Here is a 13288-nt window from a genome sequence, read left to right on the forward strand (position 1 = left end):
CTTGTTCTATAAAGTACTGAGTTAATCATCTATAGATTCTTTGAAAAAAATTTTTACAAAGAAGGGGTGCCTGGGTGGCTCAGTCGTTAAGCGTCTGCCTTCGGTTCAGGTCATGATCCCAGGGTCCTGGGATCGAGCCCTGCATCGGGTTCCCTGCTCGGCAGGGAGCCTGCTTCTCCCTCTCCCACTCCCCCTGCTTGTGTTCCTTCTCTCGCTGTCTGTCAAATAAATAAAATCTTAAAAAAAATGTAAAAAAAAATTTTAAAAAGAAATTTTAAAATACTAAGATTACATATTTTGCCTTTTTTCATTTACTGTCTTTTTCTATGTTAATGATGTAGATTTCATTTCTAAACTGTATTTCATAGAAATGTAGCATAATTTAGCCATTCTTTCACTGACGGATATCCAAGTGTCTCATTATTTACAACTATAACACGTTGCAATGACTATCCTACTACAACAGAACGGAACGTTATTTTGAAGATTTTACAACCGGATAGTTCCTGACTCAGGGTAATGTATGTTTAGAGTTTTGACAGATACTGCCAAATTGTCCTTCATGGGTCACACCAATTTAAAATCTCACCAGCAGAGGCTTCAGACCTCTTCCAACACTCATTATCCATCTTTTAGTTTTTATCATAGTAACGTGCTAAGAGCATTCTTTCTCAATGAGTTTTGAGTAAATTTTTTTTTTTTCAAATTGAAGTATAGTTGACATACAACATTCATTAGTCTCGGGTGTACTTGCTTTTGGTATTTTTAATCACGCTTTTTGCTCATTAGTTTTTCTAGAGTTACTCTCAGACTTGATAATAAATATTGTCTACCTCTGGTCTCAACTTCATGCTAATGTATCTTGTAGCCTTTTAAATGTTTATAAATTTTTTCTCTGTGATCTTTGGAGTTTGCATTGCTTAGGAAGGCCTGCCTTAGATATGTAAAACAAATTTCTGTATTTTCTTCTAGAACTTTAATATCTTTAATTCTGAAATTTTTGCATATGAAAGAGCTTTTATTTTTCTATTTGAAATGCCACCTCTGTAATAAATGTATTCATGGGGTTATTTCTGAATTTTAGTTTGTTCCACTATTTGGTCCTATTCCAGTACCTCCCTGTTACAAATACCCTAGCTTTGTAGTTCTGATGGGTATTTGGGCGAGTTCTCATTCTTCTTTTTATATTTTTTTTAAAGATTTATTTATTCATTTGAGAGAGAGCAAGCGAGAGCATGAGCAGGGGGAAGGGGCTGAGGGAGAAGCAGGCTCCCCACTCAGCAGGGAGCCCGATGCGGGACTCGATCCCAGAACCCTGGGATCATGACCTGAGCTGAAGGCAGACACCTAACCGACTGAGCCACCCAGGCGCCCCTCATTCTTCTTTTTAAAAAAATGTTTTGGTTAATCTTGCACCTACATTCTTCCAGATAAAAAATCATCTTGTTGATTTCCACTAAAAATTGTTAGAATTTTTACTTGAAATGCAACAAATTTATAATCTGAGGAGAATCTTATCTTTACAACACTGAGCCTACTTATCTAGGGACACAGCAGATTTTTCCATTTATTCTGATTTTCTATAACATCCATAAATGAAATTTTATAGTTTTTTAAGGTAGGTTTTGCTTATTTCTTGGTAGATTTCTAGAATGTTTCACCACTGTTGCTAACGTGCGTTCTTTACATTTAAGTCGATTGTATCTAGTTTATAAAAAATCTTCTGTATGTTGCTGAGAGCTTACCATCTTCCTGTCTTACAGATTTTCCAGGTAAACGATACCATTTATCTTAATTTCTTCCTTTTCAATTTCATACCTTACTTCTCTCTCGCTTATTACTATTATACTGGATCCAAAAGTCTCAGAAGAATGTTGAATTGTATGAATGACAGGAGATATAACCTGGCTCATGACATTAAGTGTGCTGTTTATTTCTGGTTGATACCCTTCATCCAGTTAAGCAAGCTTCCTTTTGTTACTTAATATAAATTGTATTTTTTTAAAAATCAGTAATAGATGCTAATTTTTCAAGTGTTTTCGTTACCACTTACAGCCATATAGTTTTTCTCCTTTATCTACTAATGTAGAAAATTTTCATTACTTGTCTAATGTTGACCATCCTTGTACTGGTAGGATTAACCCAACTTGGTTATGACATCATTCTCTAAATGCACTGTTGGCTTGTTTCCTCAGGTTTTTTGCATGAGTATTCATAAGTGAGACTGAGCTAGGTTTTATTTTATTGTCTTTTTCAATTCCGCTATGGTTATGCGTTCATAGTTGGGACATACTCCAATCTTCTCTATGCTTTGTTCCTGGTGACTTCTGTCAGGGATATATATAGGGCATTCTTTTATGATTATCAGTTTATTCAGGTTTTCTAACTCTTGAACCAATTTTTTGAAATCTGTATTTTCCTGGAAAATTGTTCAAGTCAATTTTCAAGATTATTAGTATAAGGCTCTTCTAGGTTCACTTCTAATTATGGAAGTCCCTCGTATCTGTAATGTTCCGTTTCCAAATATTGCTTTCTTTTCTTTTTAGATTTGCTAAGTGTCTGTTCATTTATTTATTTTTAAAGATTTTATTTATTTGACAGAGAAAGACAGCGAGAGCAGGAACACAGGCAGGGGGAGTGGGAGAGGGAGAAGCAGGCTTCCAGCGGAGCAGGGAGCCCGATGTGGGACTCGATCCCAGGACCCTGAGATCATGACCTGAGCTGAAGGCAGACGCTTAACGACTGAGCCACCCAGGTGCCCTCTTTATTGTTCTTTTCAAACAGAAGCTATTATTAATTTTATTTTCTATTTCATTAGCATCTGTTTTTATTAATTCCTTTAAGTTTATTTTGGGAGATTTTATTTTTTCTGCTTCTCTGCTATTTCGGTTTTCTTTTCTGATCCTTCCTGCCATTTATGCATCCTTTAAGGATGTGCTGACCCTCAGTGAATTTATCCATACAACATCACAATAAACGAAGCCTTTACCATTATTATGTAAGTGGCTACAAACTCTGTATTAATTTGGAGTCAGTCAGAGTGGGTTCAATTCCCCACCTCCTACTTAAGTGATCTTGGCCACATGTGAGCAGTTTCTTCATCTGTAAAAACAGAAATAATAATACAGATTAAGTTTGAAACTATTTGCAAATCATTTAGCTTAGAAACTGGCCCCTATTAATAACTCAATAGACTTCTGGTAAGACAAAACACCTTAGTTGCCCTATTTCTAAAGATAAGGGGACTGGGATGACTAATCCCAAATTCCCTCCCAACTGTAAAAAAGATGATTTTCATTCTATCAGTTCATCCACCAGACAAGTAACTGATCATCAAGCCACCTGCTAACCCACACGACAGCTACTAAGCCCTCCCCTTGAACTAAGTATTCTGAATGTCAGGAAAACCAAGATGAATGATGATATAGTCCCTACCTTCCAGAAACTCAGAGTCCTTGGGGAGTCGGGGTGAGGATCAACTGTTAAATAGGTAATTTTAATATAATGCGATAGTGGTCTAATAAAGGCTGTGAAAATTCAGAGACTTTGAGAAGTATGTCCAGCAAAATCAAAGATCTAGGTTGGACACCTAACTCAGGTACTTAATACTAGCTGCGAATCTTCAGGCAATTAACTTTGGTGCTTTTTGTCTCTATCTGTAAAAAGGAAGAGTAATACTGTTCTGGTAGGTTATGTTAAGGATTAAATAACAAAACTAATATAAAGTACTTAGTACAGTGTCAGACTCACAGGAATTCAGCAAATGGCAATTATTAATATTACCAATATTACAAGAGGCTATGGAAGTTAAAGTCAATTTACTGTATTTCAAGAGAGGTAAGATAGGGTGAAGGAAATTTCCCAAGTGTGTTTTAAGAACAAAACCTGTGGCAAAGAAATAGGATGGGAAAAACAAAAAAGGGTGAAAGGGGAATTAAGGTGGATGATACCCCTGGAGGGCAGAGAATTCTAATTTCTCTATTCTCCACTGCTAAACCCATGTATTTCCTTTTTCCTTTTTAAGTAGGCTTCACGCCCAACGTGGGGCTGAACTCACCACCCTGAGATCGAGTCGCAAGCTCTACCAACTGAGCCAGCCAGATGCCCCCTCCCATTCCCCTGTATTTTCAATAAAGAGTGAATGGAAGAATACACATTAAGCAATAAGGTTAGAGAAAAAGATGTGGGCCAAACTGTTGAAAGTCAACATTCTACATCAAAAGGAACCTTGGAATTGGAAGTCAGAAATCCTGGGGCAGTCTTTTGACTACTGACCTGTGTTTACACTGGCTCCACAACTTACCTGTTTGTCCTTAGCGAATTACTGATACCTTAAATCGCCTCACCTACAAATCAGGGACAACACCTACCTTACAAGATTATTCTGAGAATTAAGCACCAAGCAATTACCCAAGAGCCTGGCACTAACAAGCATTCAACAATGAAAGCTGTTGCAGCTGCTAACTTTTCCTCTGGGTCTTTCTTCATACCTGTGAAATGCTAGGTTACGCACATATTTTTTTCAATGTTCCAATTAGCACTGAAAAATTATACTAGGTTTTCCAAGGACGAAGAAAGGCCCCACCCGGCCCGCGCCACACAGGTCACCTACGCAACTGCAGTTCTGGAGTCTCCACCTGCGTCGCTGAGGCATGGAAAGCGCGATAGATGGTAGGCCATTAGAGAGACAGGGCCTAGATAGGCTGGATGTGAGACCGTGCCGAACTTCACGAACACGGGTTCTTACCATCCTCCGACTTCTCTAGAGGCGAAGCCTTGAAAAAGGTTGAGGGGAAGCCGGAAGTGACGCAAGGCCATGGGGAAGTGGAAATGACGGCAGCACGCCGGAAGTTTACCCGTTTCCAAGGCAACGGCTCCACCACCCCTCCAACAGGTTGGCTGGAGTCGAGACGCTGGAAAGCAACTCCGAGGAGAGGGTACCAGCCCACGGCGGCCGCCGCCAGAACGACTCGCGAGGAGTAGTAACCGAAGACGGCGGCCGCCTCAGTAGCCATCGCGTGTGGAGGGTCAACGGCCGACACGGCCAACGCGGAGGCCAGTTAAGAGAAAGAGTTAGCGAAGACCAGGACTTTAGTCCCAGCGAAGACTGGGAAAGAATCCGTGAAGACGGCGGCCATCTCTGTCGGGGCTCTACAAGAAGACTAAGTGAAGACCTCGGTTTCTCCCGCAGTGACTCGAGAAGAGTCCATGAAGACCTGGGCAGTGTCTCTCGCGAGAGACTTACGGGAGATGGTGGCCGCCGTCACAGCAGCTCTTGGGAGAGAGTAAGGGGAGCCCAAGGCTTCAGCAGCAGCGACGTGAATTTAAGTGAGGTCGGCAGCCACCGAACTAGTGACTGTGAGGGACTGGTCGGAGAAGACCGCGGCCTCTGCTTTAGTGATTCTTGGGAGGGTGTCAGAGAAGTCCCGGGCCCCCAACCCGGCGACCCCGGGGAGAGAGGCAGTGACTACTGCAGACGCCGCCTCAGTGGCTCTTGGGAGGAAGGGAGTGTCGATGGCGGCCACAGCCTCAGTAATTCCTGGGAGGGAGTAAGTGAAGACCGCGGCTACGCGGCCAGCGACTCCTCCGAGGTGAGCGTGAGCGTAGACGCCAGCCGCTGCCTCCGTGGCGTCTGGGAGAGAGAAAGTATAGACGAGGGTTTCCGCTGCCGGAGCTCTTGGGAGAAAACCAGGGAGGACCGGGTCCCCGGTCTTAGCGACGACGAAGGCAGCCACTGCAGTGGCTCGTGGGTGACAGCAAGTGAAGATCGCCGCAGCAGCGGGGGCCTGGACTCGAGTCCTCCCCGGAGCCCGAGGGATCGCACCATGCCAGGGGTGTCCGATTCAGGCCCCTCCACCTCCTCTAGGGAGACTGCAACCCCGTGTGAGTCAGACTACTTCACTTACCTTTGTCTCTGCCACTGTGCTTTTCTCATTTCACCCACAACAGCGTTGGCCCTTTCTGGCAGTTTCCTTTTTCAGCTGTGACTCCTAATTTCCCTTAACTGACCTATTTTAAGTGGGTCTCAAAGCTGTTCATCTGTTTCTCATCCTCCTTCACTTCAGCTTTCCTCTCTTTCTTTCCACCTGCATTATTCCTGAAACTTCTTGCCCAGATTGACATAAACGCTTGTTAAATGTTACGGACTCTTGGCTTCTCTGCAGCATTTGACCCTGCGGAGATGACTTTAGACTTACCTAGTTTTCTTCCTTCCACTCTGTTGACTCTCCCTTTCCCTTAGATGACTTTTCTTCCATCCTCTCCTTAAATGCTGCCCACCCCCCCGCCCGAGATAATGCCATCACTAGTGCTTTTTTTCTGGTCGTGTACTATGACTTAAACCCTAGTGAATTCTGCGTTACTCAATCATCCAGTAAATATTAATTGAGTGCCTACTCTTTGTTGTATCTTAAGGTTATATCACTGAAGAAGACAGGCACATTCCTTACCTTCTAGGAAGAAAGATAAATACTGAGCAAATAATAACTAGTGTGATGAATATTATAAAGAGTAGTGTGCTATTGGCTTCAGTATGGGGTGAGGATGGGTATCAGAAAAAACTAATACTGAGAGACACGTAACACTGAGATCTGCTGCGGACTCATATATACAGCTCCCTTCTGGAACTCTTCCTTTGGCACCTCAAGATCAACATGTGCAAAATAAGATTTTGAATCCATATGCCCTCTCTGTCCTTAGGTGTCTGCTACAGGTAACTAAGCCAGACACCTTGGAGTCATCCTATTTCTCCTCCTTATTTCATCCACTGTATGCATCGAAGTTCAATTCATTCTATTTCCATATTTGTTGAATCTGTCTCCTTTTCTGTTCCTACTGCCACTCTTTTAGTTGAGGGTTTCAACCTCTCTGGTGTAGACTACTGTAGCTTTCTTCTAACATGGTCTTCTTGAGTCTCCAGTCTTGCCTTTTTGCTCCCCTTCAGCAATAGGATGGTTTTTTTTTTGTGTGTGTGTGTGTGGTTTCTTGACCACATCCTACTGTTCATGCTGTCTAGGTTTCCTTTCCCTGTCCCCATTTTACCTGGCAAACTCCTGCTAATCCTTGAAGATTCATTTTAGATTTTACCTTCCCCAGAAACGCGTTCTGTTCCCCTTTCTTCCTACCCTGGCTGCGTTAGATGTCTTCTGTGCTTCCATAAGTTTTTATGACTATTTCTGTCATTGCTCCTACCATATTATTTTATAATTTGTATTTGTATCTTTCTGTGAGTTCTTTGAGGACAGAGACCATGTTGTCTTCATCTTTTTATCTTTATGGTAGACACCAAATTAATGTTGAGTGGATGGATGGGTGGATGAATGAATGAATTGGGATGGGATGGGGTGAAAAAAAAAAGGCGTAAAATTAGATGGAGCCAAATTATGGGCTTGCATATATTGTCATTCTGAGAGTTTGGACTTTGTTCTCTAGACCAGCAGTGGATAACCAAGCAGTTAGTGGAGTAGAGGCATGAAGTGATCAGGATAGTGTCTCTGTATAAAGTGGATTAGAGTGGGTAGAACATCATTTGTAGATCTTGTAGTATTAGTTTAAAGGAGAAGAATGAAGGTCTGACCTAAGGGATTAACATCATCAAACATTTATTAAGTGGCTTGGTTATTTTTGGGCCCTTCCTTGTACCCTTCCCCATATGGATATATCTTAATTGTTCTTCAAGGTCTTGCTTAAATGTTTACTCCTCCAAAGTCTTAATTTTACCTGTTCTTTCTTAGTGCATCAGTCAGTTTTTTTTATTTTATTGAATTTATCCAAGTAGATTTTATTTTATTTATTTTTTAATTTTTTATTGTTATGTTATATCCAAGTAGATTTTAAAGTGTTGGTGGAAAGAAAATGTATTAAATCCATGTCCATTTTCCATCATTGAAGTGGGAGAGCTAGGTTCTTGTCTCATGGAATCGAAGAATGAATCTCATAGTCAAAGGAGAGTGAGTAAAGTGGTAGAGTTTTGTTAAGCAAGGATACAGAAAAAGCTCTCGAGAGTGAGAGGGTTGCCACTGAGGGTTTTTAGTGGCTATCTTTTATTGAGAACTGACTGGGAAATTTGTGGCCTTGGGATTCTTGTGCCATCTTGGTTTGAGCAAGGACTGTTGATAACACCCTTAATGACTTAATTTTTTGAGGTTTAGTCATTTTCTGTGATACACTGTAGCCGCCAAAGAAGAATACTCCCAAGCATCCGAAGCCAGGTGGTCTTTTCTTATATCCTGTTCACTCTGTCTTAGCGCTTCTGCCTGCCAGGAATAGTCTCAGAGCCTAGCCAGGAGCCCCCAGTCTTTCCCTGCCTATACCTTAACCCTTTCCTTATTCAATAATATCAAAGTGCTTGGCACATGGTAGATGCTCAGAAAGGATTTTTGAATAAAATGTGCAGCATTTTGTTAAGGGGTGGTGTAAGATATGATTCCAGCCCTCAAGAAATTAACATTTGAGTTGTGGAGAAAGGAGATATACATAGATAAGTAGTAGTACAGATTGCATAGATTATCTACCAGAAATGTTGGTGAGTTCTTTCGAAAACAATTTGAGGTCAGGAATCATGTCTTTTTGTTTAGGAAATGCTTTGATTAAACTCTCTTCTTCTTTCTCCTCCAACAACTGTTTGTTCATGCTTAGATACCTTTGTTCCTTCTGGCTTCAGGTACACATTAAAATATTTCACAGTCGCAATGTAGTCTCGATGTTTGGAACATTAAATTATAAAATATAAGACCACTGGGTGTATGAAGTAAACATGTGACCTGCCATTCCTTTCTTAGTGTAGTACATATGAGAAGGATAAGAAAAATAGATTGATAGAATATATCAGCCTATGTGAGATAAGGCTCTGGTAAAATCACTGGAGAGTAGGTCTCTCTTATGGAGAATGCACTGGGTATATTTCAAAATGGTTACTTTCCCCCTTTCCCTGACAAAGACATGAAGTGATTCTTTTTGACTTGTCACAGTGATAACCTGGTGGGATTTACCCTGGTGGGACAAAAATCTATGAAAATGTGGGGGCCTTCTAAGACTGTGGCCCCAAAGAGTTCTCACTCTTGGCTAATACTTGCCCAGCCTCTAGCAATTTGTCAAAATTACCATTTCAGTGGCTTTGGCTCCAGGTAAGCTGAACTTGTTTGTGTTTTTCTGTATTTGTGTGTCTCTCCAGACTCAGGGAGGCAATTGGCCCTGAGACCTCGGTTCTCTGATGAGTCCAAGAAAAGTTGTTGATTTTCTGTTTGTTCAGCTTTTCCTCTACCTATGGGAGTGATAACTTCGGTGCTCTTTATGTGTTAGAGCTGAAATGGAAGTCTGATTGAGATGTTAATCACAAACATCTTTGTGGTAAATTGTTTGGAAAACCAAAGTGATTTTGTGCTTTCTGTTGAATCATTGCTTTAGTCTTTTTTTTTTTTTTTTAAGTTTTGTAATATATGTTAAGCAATTTGATTTTCAATAGGTGCCCGGAAGAAGGTGCATTTTGGTAACATACATGATGCAGTACGGGCTGGAGATGTAAAGCAGCTTTCAGATATAATAGAACGAGGAGCCTGCATTAATGAAGTTGACATTCTCCATAAGTTTACCCCTTTACATTGGGCAGCACATTCTGGAAGTTTGGAGGTAAGAAGCTCTATAAATTATTAAACTGAAGTAAGTGTACAACTGTTAGCAGTTTTGAAAATTTAGCAAACAGGACTGAGACTTTATGCTAGGCACTGGAAATACTTTTCATTTCATTGTAATATTTGTTGTTCTGGTTACTATGCCTTTGTAACAAATTATCCCAAAAGGTAGTGGCATAAAGTGACCATTTGTGCTCAGGAGTAAATTAGGAATTTGGATCTCAGAGACAGCTTGTCCCTGTTTCGTGATGTGTGGGGCTTCAGCTGGAAGATTTAAATGCTGGGTCTGGAATCTTCTGAAGGCTTGTTTATGCAGATGTCTAGTGGAAGATGCTGGCTCTACGTTGGCCACCTTAATTCCTCTCCTTGTGGGTTTTTATGTGAGGTCTCTACACCTGGGCTCGTTTGTGATTCCTTACTATGTGGTGACTGAGTTCCAAAGGCAAGCAGGGAGGGTAATTTATAGAGGGTAACATGACTATCTAGCTCTGTCAATCCTAACCTTTTTCCTAGAGTTGCATGTGAAGTCCCTTAGCACCCCTCTCAGGTGCCATTCCTCTCCTTCCAACTCCAGAGATAAAACTACAGCCCTGAATATGGTGTTTAATATTCCCATCTATACTTTATCTTGTTATCACATATGGTTATAGCGTTATTTTTAATGACATTTTATGTAAATGACATCATCCTGTGTATCATCTTGTAGCTTGCTTTTTGTGTTCAACAATGTGTTTTTGAGCCTTAACTATGTGGTTACATCTATGTACTCCATTTCTTTCAGACACGTTCCAATAACATCTTCTTAGATTAATATCAGAATTTATCCACTTTTTGATTGATGGCTATTTAGTGGGTTTCAATTTTTAGCTAGTACAGGTAGTGCTTAGTGAATATTTTTTTTTAAAAGATTTTATTTATTTTTTGACAGAGAAAGACAGTGAGAGAGAGAACACAAACAGGGGGAGTGGGAGACAGAGAAGCATGCTCCCCGCTGAGCAGGGAGCCTGATGTGGGGCTCGATCCCAGGACCCTGGGATCACGACCTGAGCAGACGCTTAATGACTGAGCCACCCAGGCGCCCCCTTAGTGAATATTTTTATGCAAAACTTATTCTTGGGTTGTGTGCAAAGCCACCTGAACTTTTTCCTCATGATTCGAGATTGTGTGGAGCTTATTTTCATGACTACATTTCTCCAGCCTATATAGGCTGCAGTGGGTCTGTTCACTACAAAGTCTCTTGTTGCCCCTGCCACACAGAGACTGCTTTCTATGAATATGGTTTCTCTGTGTGATTTCTTGTTTGTTTGGCCTTCTCTGCTTCTTGGAACCAAATCTGGTCCAGAGAATTATATTAAATAGCTTGAACTTTATCCTATAGGGGATAGAGTCACTACATGGACTTAAGAAAGGTTTCAAGTAACATCAGATATTAGTTTGAGAGCGATAATTTTCTACTGATAACTTCATACTCTCCACCAGTTTGTGTGCCCTGCTTGAACTGTGGTAAACAAGGATTTTTGCTTTGGCCTTTTAGTGGCTTCCTTTCACCTAGGAGAAATGTGCCTTGCCAGTTCTTTCTGAGTTTATAACCCTGGGTGGGTATTTTTTCTCTTTCCTTCCGCATCCCTTTTGGATCTACACTTTGGCAGATTTCCCATATGTTCTCTGGTTTCAGATGTCTCCTAGTTTCATCAAAGATGGGGTTTTCTTCCTGTTTATCTTGCCTTTTTTTTTTTTTTTTGATGATTTTGAAGAAAGGAAGAAGTGATCTTATTCTGTCATATTCAGATAGGATGGGGTGTCCTCTCTTTCCTGGTATCCTTTCAGCCTTTCTGATTACTCTCAGTCTTCTTTGGTTAACCTCCTCTGCCTTCTGTACAAATACAGATATTTTTTTTTCTTCTGCTAATGACCTTTTCTCTCCTACTTTATATCCTCTCTCTAGGTAGTCTTTTAGAGTTCCTTGGCTTTATCACTACTGCATAATAATTCATTGATTTGCTTTCTCTCTTGAACTCTGGCTTATGTATCAGGTGCTTGATCAACAGCTCAGGCATATCTAATAGGATCTCAAGTTGGTTTAAAACTAAACCAAGTATCCTTTTCCCTCCCTTTCTTAGTTTTCCAGGCTAATGACTTTGCATCATTATTGCATTGTCTCCGTTTTTTCCAGAGGCAAAGCACAGTATCAACATGTGTCTGAAGGTGCACTTCATAATGCACATTGATGCAGTGAGAACTGATTACTAGATCCTTGATTTTGTTCCATCTTTGTCTCCTGAGTTTGTCCTCTCCATCCTCCTAGCCACTGCTTTAGAGCTAATTAATTTTCTTCTTTTCTGTCTCATCCACCTTTAGTTCATATTCAGTATAAAGTTATCCCTCTAAAACTAATATCTGATGTTACTTGAAACCTTTCTTAAGTCCATGTAGTGATTCTATCCCCTATAAGTCATAATAAAGTTTAAGATATTTACTAGAAGGGACTTCTCTCTCCAACCTCATCTCCCATAATACTTGTTTTACTCTGTGGTACTGGTAACTACTGTCAGAGAGTGAGTATAAGCAGGGGGAGCAGCCGAGGGAGAGGGAGAAGCAGGCTTCCCTCGGAGCAGGGAGCCCAATGTGGGGCTCTATCCCAAGACCCTGGGATCATGACCTGAGCTGAAGGCAGACCCTTAAGTGACTGAGCCATCCAGGCATCCCTATATATTAATTTTTATTGGAGATTTTATTTTTATTTTTTTTAAAGACCAAGTCACCCAGGCGCCCATATATATATTTATATATACATATATTTATAAATTTTTTTAAATAGGTTTTTTTTTAGGATACCTTTTTTATTTATTTGTCAGAGAGAGAGAGCGCAAGCAGGGGGAGTGACAGGCAGAGGGAGAAGCAGGTTCCCTGGTGAGCAAGGAGCCTGATGTGGGACTCCATCCCAGGACCCTGGGATTATGACCTGAGCTGAAGGCAGACCCTTAAGTGACTGAGCCATCCAGGCATCCCTATATATTAATTTTTATTGGAGATTTTATTTTTATTTTTATTTTTTTTCCTAGGCAAAGAACTTTATTAACCTTGTTTCAAACTTTATTCCCAGGCTTCTTCAGCTTAATTAGCTGCAAAGAATGAATTGTGTATAAGCAAAAACTGTAAAGAGCTGCAGTGTCCAAGGGGCTTCGGCTTAAAAATATTAGAGATGTAGATTTTATCAGATCCATGAACAAAATTTTAAAAAGCAGTCATAATATAAAATAGCAGCTCCCAGTAACTTCTTCAAGTTTTATCTTCTTCAGAAGTTGACTCAATTCAGTTTGCTTCATTCTTGGAAGCGTCATCAAAATTCTCCACAAGATCTGGAACTTCATCATCATCATCCTGTCTGGTAGCAAGTGGTGCTTTTCCATCCACAGATTGTTTGGGCAGAGCTTCAGCCAGTCTTCTTAAACTAGTCAGACTGTCTGCACCGAGTTGGTTTAAGATACTGGGTAGCATTTCTGTCAGCTGCTTTGTCTCAGCATGGCCTGAATGGTGATGAAAGTGTTCGCGGCCAGCGACGCCTGAACTTCGGGATTGTTAAAGTGGATCACTGGTCCTTGGTTTGTGAACATATTCACTTCTTCAATACCAGAGATATTGTTTACCCCTAACTTCTT

General features: G+C 40.7%; 1 protein-coding gene and 1 long non-coding RNA gene across 2 annotated transcripts in view; one reads left to right on the forward strand and one right to left on the reverse strand.

The window, feature by feature from the left end:
* The window catches only part of LOC145716236 (uncharacterized), a 16769-nt gene extending 11858 nt beyond the window's left edge, over nucleotides 1–4911 (reverse strand). The window contains exon 1 of the long non-coding RNA XR_014138786.1: nucleotides 2990–4911. This is a non-coding gene — a long non-coding RNA (uncharacterized LOC145716236). The remainder of the gene's footprint in view (nucleotides 1–2989) is intronic.
* ANKRD42 (ankyrin repeat domain 42) overlaps nucleotides 4869–13288 on the forward strand; it is a 69580-nt gene continuing 61160 nt past the window's right edge. Inside the window, exons 1-2 of the mRNA XM_081798940.1 lie at nucleotides 4869–5883; nucleotides 9464–9627. Coding sequence (XP_081655066.1) covers nucleotides 5826–5883; nucleotides 9464–9627 — 222 coding nt within the window. The 5' untranslated portion in view covers nucleotides 4869–5825. The remainder of the gene's footprint in view (nucleotides 5884–9463; nucleotides 9628–13288) is intronic.

This window comes from Leptonychotes weddellii, chromosome 11 (genome assembly GCF_054177405.1).
Source record: "Leptonychotes weddellii isolate Sample4059 chromosome 11, ASM5417740v2, whole genome shotgun sequence".
In the NCBI taxonomy this organism is placed as follows: domain Eukaryota; kingdom Metazoa; phylum Chordata; class Mammalia; order Carnivora; family Phocidae; genus Leptonychotes; species Leptonychotes weddellii.